Raw genomic sequence first — 13,312 nt, 5'->3', positions numbered from 1 at the left:
GATCCTCTTCGCCGTTTTGTAGGTCTTCTGAATTTCCGTTACGGCTGTCATTCTGTATATCTGTTTGGGATTGTTGATGCCAAATGACAGCATGATTTTCTCTGGTACCCTGGGCAATGTGGCCTTTTTTAAAAGATTGCACACATGCTGGAACTTAACACCAGGGAAATTGTCCACTTGCAGATCGGGTTCCTCATAGTGAGGAAGCCTAGATAGATTTGAGTCCCCAATGATGACTATTCTCTTTTTTAAGGTGAGGCTCCAATGTACTAGTTTTTTTGTTGTGTTAATGTAGCGTATTGGACTGTTAAGAGAACTGAAAAACGGGCTTTCAGTCATTTGGGATTAATTTCTGTTAGTTTCTGTTGACAGTATGAATGTGTTTATGATTGTGTTTCCCTAGGTGCAAGAACCCCAGGAGATGGTGCAGGCCTTGGGACGCTGGGTTCACCCTGTTGAACTCCCATGTCCCCTACTGGTCGTTGGACCAGGTTCGGTATCGGTTAAAATTCCCTAAGGAACTCAGAGAGCTGTGAAGGTGGTTTTACCAGAGTCTGTGATTAGTAAATAATAATGCTATGTTGGGATTGATCTGAGAAAGCAATTGGAGTAGACATTAGAAAAAAAGGGAAAAATCTGTGATCTGTGTCTAACATAGGAGAGCCGAGTGGGGTACCATTAGGCCCTGGTGGGGCCCCTACAACCTATCATTGACTTGGCTCTTCCTCCTAAGGTGCAGGAACTAAAGCAAAGATTTCCGGCACTGGTGACACAGGATGGCTCTAAGCTGGAGAGGCCATGACAGAGATTTCCGGCGTCGGTGTCTCGGGGCGGCTCTGGCATGGAGGGACCGTTAAAGAAGGTTCTGCTCCTGAATTTACGTGGCGGCTCTTATGTGTTCTCTTCCTCTGTTCACAGGGTTGAGGCACTTCAACCACCTGTATGGGCTGGAGGGTCCCTGGCAGGTCCTGGGGTGGCTTTTCCTTCTCAAAGGACCAAAGTGACTGCTTTTTCTGGCAAACAGAGTTTTGGAGAAATTAGTATTTCTATGTTTTTTTGATTTACTATTTGTCTCCCAGGGCTGGTGTTGGCATGAGGTTCAGTGACCTGTGTTGTGGTTCTGCTGGTGGAGGCAACAATAGCAGTGTAAATGCGAGGGAGTACAGCCCCCATTCTTTCTTTGGGGGCTTCTTGTGCCGTCCTGCTCTCACAAACTGAGATTTCTGCCATAATTAAGTCCTCTGCTTGTTCAATAGTCTCTGCACCTACTCTACCTCTGTAATTTCTGTCCGCCCAGTGTGACGCCACCTCAAAAGCTTCAGGCCAATCGACTTGATTGGTCTGGGTACATATGCTCTGTATGGTTGTATCAATATCATTGATTCGTAATGTTGTTCGAGAATCAAATGTGTTGTAAAGGATCAGTTTTTTCCATTGCCCTGTAGCAACTGTTTAACTTGCTCATTTGCAAAAGCTGTATTTCTTTGTCGCCTGTATGGGAAGCTCTGTTCCTTAGCACGGTGGAGTGCTGAGATGTTACTTGGTGAGTTTAAAATATCCATAATCCGGTGTAACACTTGTGTGTCTAATTTTTGGACATGGTGTGGTTCTCTCTCTTGGTCTACCATGGAAATTGTCCATAATGTCAGAACTGTGTTTTTTTTTTTGTTAGATTTTTTTACGGAAATAAAAAACTGAACAAAAACATATACAAAATAAACAGTGAACAATCAAAAATCATTGTGTTCAAGTCTTTCGCACCATTTCTGTAAATTAATATTACCTTCTTCAGGCTGACTTGAACAAGACAAAAAAAATATTTTTTAAGGAACAGTAGAATATATATATATATATATATATATATATATACACATCTATAAACTATAATATGTATAGAATACCTGCTTTTGGATGAGTGGGTAGTGTCAGGAATTAACCGTCACAGCCACCCCAATCATCACCAGCACCTGATCCCAATCACGGAGTACTGATCACATGCACCCAGCAATCACTCACCAGTATAAAGTCATCATCACGCCAGTACTCCGGCGTCCGGTCTACTGTTCACTACTCTATACAGTTGCCAGACTTCACTAACTTGCTCTTCCTCTGCCCTCAGATCTACATTACCTTCCTCCTGTGATTATCCTTTGTTGACTCCCCTGTGTCTCAAGTTGCCAGACTCTGCTCACTCCCTCTTTTCATTCATTGTCATTATCTATCCTGTTAATAAATCTACTTACCACTAGAGGTCTTCACGGGTCAAAAAATGTGTGCCCGAACCCGAAAGAGACCCGTAATGTACTACACCGACCCGTCTTTTATTTCAAAAGCTAGACCTGGACCCATGTAGATTCTAGAAATGCCTACCCAGACCCGACCCGAACCAGTCTATTATTTGAAAGCTAGAACCGATTCTGCCAGGAAGACACATACCCGACTGTAACTGTTTATATATCAAACATGCGCATGATAAGAGCATCTATGGTAATTCACGTTGGCCAGAACACATAAGGAAACGCATTGTGAAATAAAATATCGCCGCAATCACAGACTTTCGCATTCGGACTGGATTAGTTTTCTCAGAGGATCACTGAGTTTGCTGAAAAACAGTAGGTAATTTGCTCTGGAATTAGCACAGATGTTGTGTGAGAAAAACACAAATGTTGCAGATTCAGATTAAAATCACCAAGTACGTCTGTGAAACACAGATTTCTCTAACGACCCTCTGTAAAACTATTCCCGTCTGAATAGGGCTTTTCTCCCAGCGACACCTTCATTTGCATGTTTGACTGGCGTGATTAATTGGTAACCCAAACTTTGGTACAAATAGTATGATGCATTTTTGGATCACATAGTGTACGTAATTGTTTGAGGAATAAAAAGCAGATCAATTGGATATCTTTTTTTTTTTTTAGTGCACTAACTGAAGCAAGGATAAAGACAGTTTTACAATCAGTTAACATTACCTAGCCAGCTGCTAACAAATTAAACCGCCTACCTGCGTTGCTTCATATCTAATATGAAAACTTAACATCAACATGATTATAAATCAAATTATAATTGTTTTATTTGGACATATGTCCAAAACTGGCTCTAGTAAAGTTATATAATTAATCAAAGAACTGTTCTATATGAAAGTTATACGGAACAGTTTGTCCTCTATTCGCAGACATACGCCATATATACAAGACCATGCAAATAACAAGATCTTAATTTATAAGTAATCATTCTTTTTGCACAAATCCCCATTTAATTTGTTAATATAGCCATTCAAGAAAGGCTTTATGATCAAGCAGAATCCTCTGCCACCTGGTCACTCACCGGTTCACAGTGAGCGGGTCTCACACTGACTGCAATTCCCTTTTCACCGTATGCGTTTTGATCTCAGCAAATCAGTTTGGGTGAAAGCAAACAATGTGATTTTCATGAGCACATCCCCATCCAGCTAGGAAAGAAAACATGCAATCTACCTGAGGGATGACTTCTTTCATTATTTCACAGGCCAGTGGTTTGGGGGTAAGGTGTGACTTTTTTTTATGACATTTAAAATTCATTTTAGAATAATTGTGCATAAATACATTAAGCAAACAAATTCATGAGAAACTTTTTATACACCTTTTAATACATATACTTAACCACAGACAATGGAAATATTGTAGAGGATGTGGTAGATCTACAGTACCCCTTATTCTGTCTTTTATTTTCATATAAAGTCTCACAATTATCCATTATTTTTTTGTTAGGCAAAGTTTAAATTTGTTGACATTTTTACTAATACTTAAAACAACTTGGTCTGTAATGTCACATCAAATAAATAGCTAAATATTTTAAATCAGAATTTATTTTTTTACCTTAAACCACATAAACATTTCATTATACCAAATAAAATTATTTTTAGTAACATCATATGACCCATTTAAGCTATTAAATTTTCAGAATGCTTTAATGGTACAAAGACCTCTTGTATGTCAAAAGATTAAGGCCAACTTAACTTCTTAGGCAAAATTACATGTATAGGCAGCTTAGAACTAGAGTATAAATGTCTTACACTGAAATTTGCAATAGATTCTTGTGTAAAGATCAAACACAATACTTCTCATTAATACAGTTTCATGTTAATGATTCTTCATGATTTTTGTCTCAAAAATCGTGTGCCAGAGGTTCAGAATAATCACATTCTGCAAAGCTCCTGTTCTTTTAAGGGAAACAGCAGGTAACCGCTGAATGTGCTGTGGTTATTGTCATCATCATATATTCTCCTGCCAGACCAAAGACTCACATAGACGACATCTCCAACCTCCAGGATCAACACAGCTCCATTCGAGGAGTTTAAGACACCCTGATCCTGATGTCCATGTGCCACAACCACATGCTCTCCATTCTTCATAAGGTAAATGGTTGATGGATTTGATAGAGCAGTATTAGCATAGACCGAGATTCTGAACATGTACGCTCCTTTCAGTGGTGCTGTGAAAATACCTTAAGCAAATAAGAGGAGAAAGCAGAGAATCAGCTAGTTACCTGTATGATTGCATAATTACCAATCACAGTGTAATAGTTCTGAAACATGGCAGATCATTTTATGCTCTTATTCACATTACACAACTGCAGAGAGTGAATAGAGCAGAAGGATTGTCAGTACTATGTGATTTATGGATCAGTTTTGTTGATAAATACCTGTAATTGGGTTGTAGGCATTTCCTATGTTTGTGAAGACGTTCCTGTAGGTTAGTGTGATATCAGTAGTAAAAGGACCGACATTTCCACTGTTTCCAGGTTCCAATAGTGAAGCTGAAAACGCTATCTCTCTGTCTGTTATTTTTAAAATAATAATAAATAAATAAATAAATATATATATCTCTAAAAAAGGTACCTAGGAAATGAGGGTGAGCTAATCAATTACCATGACAATACACAAGGGTAACAATAGTAAAAAACAAGCAAGACAAGGCAAACAGGAGAACACATGACTAAACCAACCAGTGAGAACATGACACATACACATGGCAGGATAACATGATGGCAAGGGAAGCATAACACAAACAGTATGAATTAAGTATAAAATAAAAGACATGAACCACCAGAACAACAAAAACAGCAATATAAGTTTCACCTCTATTTTCCTTTTTCAACTCCTCCACTTGACTCTGAGTAAGATTTGACATTTCTGTGAAGGGATACAATTTGTCATGATATTTACACTGCTTATAGTAATAGATAACACAGTTCACATTCAATTTTAAACTAAGATTTACACTATGCAGTGTTCTGCACAGGTGTTTTACTCCGAGGATCAAAAGAGTGAATGATTTGGTGAGGTACCATCAATACTCTTCTTCAGCTCTTCCAGGATGAAAATCTGTTGTTCCTTCAGTTGCGTCTCTAAGGCTAATTTTAACAGATAGATTAACACAATTTACATTCAATTTTACACTAACATTTTCCTGTTGAGAAAAAACTGCATATACTGGTTAGGTATGTTTTGATGCTGAGATGCTGGTCATGTGTTGGCATAGGACCAGCATAAACCAGCAAAGGACCAGCTTCCCAGCATATGCTGTTTTTTTCAGCAGGGTTACACTGTACAGTGCATCATATTGCTGTTTTACTTTGAGAATAATTGAAAAAACTGTGAATGTTTTAATGAGGTACCATTATTTTTTTTGTTCAGTTCTTCCAGGATAAACGTCTGTTGTTCCCTCAGTTGTGTCTCTAAAGCTTATTGTAACAGATAGAGAACACAGTTCACATAAAATTTTACACTAACAATCACACTATATAGTGCATCATGTTGTTTTACTTTGAGAATCATTGAGAAAAACTGTTAATGTTTTAACGAGTTACCATCATTCTTTTTGTTCAGTTCTTCCAGGATAAACATCTGTTGTTCCCTCAGTTGCGTCTCTAAGACTCTGATGTTGGCTTTCTGCTCTGTAACGGTGGTGGTCAACTCTCTCAGTGATGCATGAATGTCAGAGAAGCACACATGGCAGTATTGTTGGCTGTCAGTTGAAGCTTCAGCTATCAGATTTGGTCTTCTGTCCTCATTGATGAGCTGTTGCCGGATCTCATTCTCAGCGAGTCCTCCATTTACCTGCTGCTGTACAAGAAACACAAAGTTTTGCAACAGCAGCAGTGTACATAAAAAACACTTCATTCTTTTGCTCTTTTTCTGTCATCCCCACAGCCCCTAATGCTCTTTTTATAGTGTTCTGGTTTACTATCTTTGTACTTTATCTATATTGCTTCAGATAAAAAGTTGTGCAGTTAATTGTTAATCTTAATTAGTTGATCTTTAGTTCTATTCACAATGTTTGTGCAATGTGTCCTCCAACCCTTATGACCACTTACGTTATTCATTACTTCTTTGAAATATGCTAGTTTACTAAAATAGCACCCCTATGGACAGCATGTAACCAGTGGAGTTGTTTTTGGAGAATGCCAGTCTCTGGTTATGGCACTATGTACAATACATATCACATTGTGTTTATATCAGTATAGATTATCATACCATTTTATTGTATCCATGTGCATATGTTACGAAGCTTACCAGGTTTAACACATCTATAGTATGACAAAAAAAATATGTTTACATATTATGTTGAAGCCTTGTGGCAATACAACTGAAACAGTGTATATTTACCTCTTAATTGTCCCACTGTAATAAACATCTAACAAATTTCTTAAAAAGAATTGACATTTAATTCTGTATTGAATATTGATATCATGCCACAGATGTTGTTGATAGTGTTTAACTTGTGTTGAATCTACAAAATTAAAGAAAGTAATACGGAGCACAGTTTGTCCCCTATTCGCAGGCATACACCATATATTCCAGACCATTCAGGCCCCGTCCACAAGGAGACAGAGCTTACCCTAATCAGAGTTTTTTTTATCCTCGTCTCAAGAAATATCCGCTTCCACATGAAACCACAAAACGATGTAGTACAGATGCCAGACCAGCGTGTGGCGCTGTAATTCTGCCACAGAGATACACTTAAAACAGAGAAGACATGGACTTGCTCATAAACCTTGCGTTTAAACAATACATTCATTAATCTTTGTTAATGTTAGTTAATAAAAAGACAATCATTCATTGTTCGTTCATGTTTTGGTTGCTGTTATGTGATGTAGCGGTGCCTGACAAGGGGCGAGACGTGGGCTGATGTAAAAAAAATAAAAAAATAGTGTTTCACTCTTCCAAAATGCCGGATCCGATAAAAAAATTGTGCGTATTCACAAAAATGCATCTCCGTGTGGATGGGGCCACAACTAACAAATTCTTAATTGATAATTAATCATTTGTTTTCCACGAATCCCCATTTTATTTGTTAACATAGCTGTTCAAGGAAGGCTTTATGACCAAGTGGAATCCGGTCGCGTGCTGACTGCAATTCACTGTCCATTCAATGCCCTCTTGGCAGGTCTTCCAGCCAGTTCAATCAAACCTTTACAACTAATCCAGAACGCGGCAGCAAGATTAATTTGTAATGAGCTGAAAAGAATACACATCACACCTCTGTTTATCAATTTGCACTTTTTGTTTGCCTACAAAACTGCCACTGGCTCTGCACCCATTTACCTAAATTCATTACTTCAGACTTATGTACCCCCTTATGTGCTCACTCTGCAAGTGAATGTCGCTTGATTGTGCCATCCCAAAGAAGCACAAATTCACATTCAATGTTCCCTCCTGGTGGAATGACCTCAACTCAATCAGAGCAGCTGAGTCCTTCGCTATCTTCAAGAATCTGCTTAAAACACCTCTTCCATCTTTATATGACCATCTAACTTTAACACTCACTATTCTAATTATATTCATAAAAAAAAAAAAAATTCAAAATCTTTGTATTCTATTTTCTTTACATATATTATCCAATTATGTAAAAAATCTCTAACACTAGCTTGCTCTATTCTTCTCTATCGGTTTTCTTTATATTTAAAAGCCCATGCTACGTGTACGGTGTTAAGCTAACTGAGACTTGTTATAGCACTTATATTGTTACAACTGGTGTGTATGCTAGCTTAGAGATTAAGCGCACAAGGAGGTTATAAAATCAAAAGAGTAGTTTAATGAACATCTATAGAGGTAATACTGATAACATAGACTATGTAAAACATCACTACATTAATCACAGACCAGGAAGAACTAAACAGACGGTATTTGAGCACACAGGAAGTAGTCAGGGAACTGGAGACAGGTGGAGATCAATTAACAAAACAAGAACAGGAAAGACCAAATAAGGAAACAAAGTCCATGAATGTAACAGTTCACCCCCTCCCGGAACGGTGCGTCCTCGCACCACAAGAGGAGTACCAGCGGAGGGAGGGTGGGGGTTCTGGAGGCAGGCGTGGGCCAGGCGAAGAGTGAGCAAGGAGCTAGGAACCAGGGCGGAGTGGATGGAGGGAGGAGCCCAGAGCAGCAGGAGCCAGATGGTGCTCCAGAGATCAGCCAGGATGCAGATCCACGGTGGAGTCGACGGCAGGAAGAGCCATGGTGGAGGAGGAGCCGACGACACCAGGGGGCCTACAGACAGAGACTACGCCAGTGGGTGAGGAGCCCAAGATGGAGCAGATCAGCCGCAGAGCCAGGGTGAAGCCGGGGATCCGGAGGGCCAAGGCGGAGCAGAAGGCTCAGGCGACCAAGGCAGAGTCAGGGCCCTGGAAGACCACTGCAGAGCCGGAGTGACTGAGGATGGAGGCGGAACCAGAGGGATGGAGTCCCGAGGTGGCAGATGGACGACGACTGACCAAGGTGGAGCCGGAGGGACAAGGGAGCCCGGTGGAGCAGGTGGGATGCCGGGCCACGGCGGAGATGAGGGAGCTAAGAGCCAAGGTGGAGCTGCTGGGTCGAAGGACCGAGGAGTCCAGGGCTTGGAGGCAGAGACGGAATCCACACGCCAAGGCGTAGATGGAGACTGGAAGTCCTGCGGCTAACCATCACACCCAGATGACGCAGACTGAGGGTGAGCTGCGGGACTGACTGGCAACAGCGGAGATGAGGTCGAGGAACTGGCTAGTCTAGGAGGAGATGAGAGAGGGAGGATTTGAGGAAACACAGGAGGATCCGGGCTGGACAGAGCCAGCAGAGAAACAGGAGATATGGGGCTGGACTGAACCAGTGAAAGTGGAGCAGAGGAACTGGCAGGTCTAGGAGGAGGTTGGACAGGGAGGCCGGGAAGGAATACAGGAGATTCAGGGCTGGACGGAACCAGCGGAGAAACAGAAAATTCAGAGCTGGGCGGAACCAGCGGAGAAACAGAAAATTCAGGGCTGGGCGGAACCAGCAGAGAAACAGAAAATTCAGGGCTGGGCTGAACCAGCAGAAATGGAGCAGAGGATTCAGGAATTACCTCCACGAACCAGTCTATAAGGTCCATAAATTGCTCCCATATAACTTCCAGAAACCGAATACAGCTCACCCTCAGTCGCAGAAGTGTGGACAGGGCTTTCCTCCACGCCCTCAATTCTCCACTATAACTCCCATGACGCACGGTGTTGCCGGCTCACACACCTGGTCAGTCGCGCTCTCGAGTTCCTGCTCCCTGTCAGTGATTGGCTTGGGCTCTGTGGCTGCAGTGGGCTCTAGTTCCGTGCAGCATGATGGCGGCTGGTCTCTGGTTTGAGAGTGGGGTTGGAGATATCCTCTTCAGCGGTGCAGATGGTAAATGAAGATCCATTTTTCTCCAGCACCCACTCCACGAAGGTGGCGAAATCCTCTCTGGGACCGTTCGCTGGTAGGCGTGCCTTACACCACTTGCTCAGGCTTGTGAAGTAGAAATTAGAGAGCGAGCAGTCAGAGAAGTGGGTAAGGCACACCAGATCGAGAAAGTCCCTAGTATGCGAACGGTCCAGTTGCTCCAGGCATAGGAGTCAGACTGCTGGAATTGCCATTCCGGGAGAGGGAGGAAAACAAAAAGAGAGAAAAAACTCTGCTAAAAAAAAAATCTGTTTTGGTTCAATGATTCAGTTACAACTGGTGTGTATGCTAGCGTAGAGATTAGGCGCACGAGGAGGTTACAAATCAAAAGAGGAATTTAATGAACATCTGTAGAGTTAACACTTATAACATAGACTATGTAAAACATCACTACATTAATAATGGACCAAGAAGAACTGAACAGACAGGGTATTTGAGCACACAGGACGTAATCAGGGAACCGGAGACAGGTGGGGATCAATCAATTAACAAAACAAGAACAGTCTTTATTCAGGGATAATCCAAACCATAGTCAAAAAACAATCCAAGGTCAAAACCAAAAGACAGTCCAAAAATAAACAAACAAGGAAAGGGACAGGAAAGGGAACTCGGAAAATTAGAGGACTCAGAGGACGAGCAGACTAGGCAGAATCTCGGGGAACGAGAATGCTGGATACATGAAAGGTAAGGACTCCAAACAAACAACAGGAAAAGACTGGTATTTACAGGGAGGCTAATGACAATAAAGTGACTGCACCTGGTGCAATTAACAGGAGTGCAATTACTGTGATGACAGGACAAGACTAGAGGAATTCTAGTGCCTACGGTGAAGTGCCTAAGGGGAAGTGAGCCCACTAGTGGACACCCAGGGAAACAGAGACTAGACAGCGTGACATTACCCTCTCCTCCACGGAGCAGCTGCCAGATGCTCCACCCGAACCCAAGGGAAAACCAAAAACACAAAGAGACCAGGAGGGAGGTGGAGCGGCAGAGGACCAGGGGGAGGGACGGAGGGCCAGGTAAAATGGGGAAAACGGAGACAAGAGGACCAAGTATAATGGGAAAACCGAGACAAGAGAAGTACAACACAAAACAAGGAGTCCAGGAGGGTGGTGGACCGGAGGAGGATCAGGGGGAGGGACGGAGGGCCAGGTCCTTAGAGGGAAACAGAACGAAAGACACAGACAAGAAACCCAGGAGGGAGGTGGACCGGCGGAGGATCAGGGGGAGGGACGGAGGGCCAGGTCCATAGGAGGAAAACAGAAAGAAGAAAAAAAACACAAAAAAAAACACAAAACACAAGTCAAACATCACGTGACGCCCCCCAGGGCGGAGCAGAAGACCACCACATCCCTGTGGCCGAATAAACAGGAGGATAAGTCTGATTGGGCAAGTCTGAAACAAAAAACATGAACAAGTTAAGGGTAGCCTCCGTGGCCACTGCAGGATCAGTCGGGTGCTCAGAGAGTTCAACTGAGTCGTGACGAGGCTCTGGAAGTTCCGCAGAAGCGAGGAGAGACTCTGGTAGTTCATCAGATACGTGGAGAGGCTCTGGTATTTCCACAGAGAAATGATGAGACTCTGGTACTCCCATGGTGTTTCCTTGTTCATGAAGGTCAATGGTGACTTGCCTTTGTTCATGAAGTTCACTGGTGACTTGACTCTATCCTTGAAGATCACCAGTGACTTGGCTCTGTCCTTGAAGATAACCAGTGACTTGGCTCTATCCTTGAATATTACCAAAGACTTGACTTAACTCAGGAAGGTCAATGGTAAGTAGCCCTGACTCTGAAAGGTCGACGGTGACTAACCCTGACTCTGGAGGGTCCATGAGCACCTGACTCAACTCTGGAGGGTCCACGAGCACCTGACTCGACTCTGAAAGGTCAACAGGAACTAACCCTGACTCTGGAAGGTCAACAGTGACTGACCCTGACTCTGGAAAGTTGATGGTTACTAGCCCTGACTCTGAAAGGTTGACGGTGACTAACCCTGACTCTGGAGGGTCCATGAGCACTTAACTCGACTCTGGAGGGTCCACGAGCACCTGACTCGACTTTGGAGGGTCAACCGGAACCTGACTCAACTCTGGAAATTCAACAGGCACCTGACTCGACTCTGGAAGGTCAACAGGAACTAGCCCTGACTCTGGAAGGTCAACGGTGACTAACCCTGACTCTGGAAGGTCAACAGTGACTGACCCTGACTCTGGAAAGTTGATGGTTACTAGCCCTGACTCTGGAAGGTCAACGGTGACTAACCCTGACTCTGGAGGGTCCATAAGCACCTGACTCGACTCTGCAGGGTCCACAAGCACCTGACTCGACTTTGGAGGTTTAACCGTAACCTGACTCAACTCTGGAAGGTCAACAGGAATTTGACTTGATTCTGGAGGATCAACTGGAACGTGACTCAATTTTGGAGGATCAACTGGATCCTGACTCAACTCTAGAGGGTCAACCGGAACCTGACTCAACTCTGGAGGGTCAACGGGAACATGACTCGACTCTGGAAGGTCAACCGGAACCTGACTCAACTCTGGAGAGTCAACGGGAACCTGACTCAACTCAGGAAAGCCCACTGTAGCTGCCATCCTCTGCAGTGGCTCCGGGCTGGCGGCCACCTTGTGCAGTGGCGCTGGGTTGGTGGCCATCTTGTACTGTGGTGCTGTGCTGGTGTCCATCTTGCCTCGTGGCGCTGGGCTGACAGCCATCTTGTGCAGTGTCGCTGGACCTGCGGCCATCATGGGCCGTGGTGCTGGGCCGGCGGCCATTCTGCGCAGTGGCTCTGGGCTGGCGGCCATCTTGTGCTGTGGCGCTGGGCTGGTGTCCATCTTGTCTTGTGGCAGTGAGCTGGCGGCCATCTTGTACTTTGGTGTTGGGCTGGCTTCCATCTTGCCTCGTGGTGCTGGATTGGCAGCCATCCTGTGCAATGGCACTGGGTCGGCGGCCATTCTGTGCAGCGGCACTGGACTGGCGGCGATCTTGTGCAGCGGCGCTGGCTCACCAGACTTGCACCTCCTTTCCTCTCTCTGTCCACAATGGTGAGACGGCGGCTCCCATCCGTTCCTCCCGAACCCAGGGTCGACGGGGGGCCATAGTCACTCACTCCTGAGCGGCCTCACCTGGTTCCAGGAAACATGACCAGGCGGGTACCCTTGAAACTATTCCTCTCCCACTCGGTGACTGGGGAGGAAATATGAACAGACATACCGCTGGATCTCTCTTTTTGATTGAGTCCTTCTGTGACGATTGTGTACCCAGAGAGACACAGGGAGAGCGAGAGATCCAATTTCAGATGTCTTTATTCAGGAATAATCCAAATCATAGTCAAAAAACAATCCAAGGTCAAAACCAAAAGATAGTCCAAAAATAAACAAACAAGGAAAGGGACAGGAAAGGGAACTCGGAAAACGAGAGGACTCAGAGGACGAGCAGACTAGGAAGAATCTCAGGGAACGAGAATGCAGGATACATGAAAGGTAAGGACTCCATACAAACAAAAGGAAAAGACTGGTATTTATAGGCAGACTAACGACAATAAAGTGACTGCACTCCTGGTGCAATTAACAGGAGTGCAATTACTGTGCCTAAGGGGAAGTGAGCCCAC

The 13,312-nt window shown here is 43.7% G+C and overlaps 2 protein-coding genes across 2 annotated transcripts in view; both read right to left on the bottom strand.

Annotated features, from left to right (window-relative positions):
* The window catches only part of LOC127955981 (gastrula zinc finger protein XlCGF8.2DB-like), a 123,610-nt gene that overhangs the window by 34,436 nt on the left and 75,862 nt on the right, over nt 1-13,312 (bottom strand). The window lies entirely within an intron of this gene.
* LOC127956033 (uncharacterized) lies at nt 3,605-6,172 on the bottom strand. The gene is made up of 6 exons (XM_052553788.1): nt 5,848-6,172; nt 5,656-5,721; nt 5,326-5,391; nt 5,117-5,170; nt 4,681-4,815; nt 3,605-4,482 (listed from the first exon to the last, which is right to left on the bottom strand). Exons 1-6 carry the CDS (start codon nt 6,158-6,160, stop codon nt 4,175-4,177), a joined length of 942 nt encoding a protein of 313 aa, XP_052409748.1. The 5' UTR covers nt 6,161-6,172; the 3' UTR covers nt 3,605-4,174.

Source organism: Carassius gibelio, chromosome B4, assembly GCF_023724105.1.
Source record: "Carassius gibelio isolate Cgi1373 ecotype wild population from Czech Republic chromosome B4, carGib1.2-hapl.c, whole genome shotgun sequence".
NCBI lineage: Eukaryota > Metazoa > Chordata > Actinopteri > Cypriniformes > Cyprinidae > Carassius > Carassius gibelio.
Note: the sequence above shows the minus strand (reverse complement) of the source record. Positions and strands in the feature narration are given on the sequence as shown.

Coding starts and splice junctions, on each gene's coding strand:
- LOC127956033 (XM_052553788.1), bottom strand. CDS start 6,160: ATGAAGTGTTTTTTATGTACACTGCTGCTGTTGCAAAACTTTGTGTTT. Junction 5,392..5,655: donor ACTGAACAAAAAAAATAATG/GTACCTCATTAA, acceptor TGTTAAAATTAG/CCTTAGAGACGCAACTGAAG. Junction 5,171..5,325: donor GCTGAAGAAGAGTATTGATG/GTACCTCACCAA, acceptor ATCCCTTCACAG/AAATGTCAAATCTTACTCAG.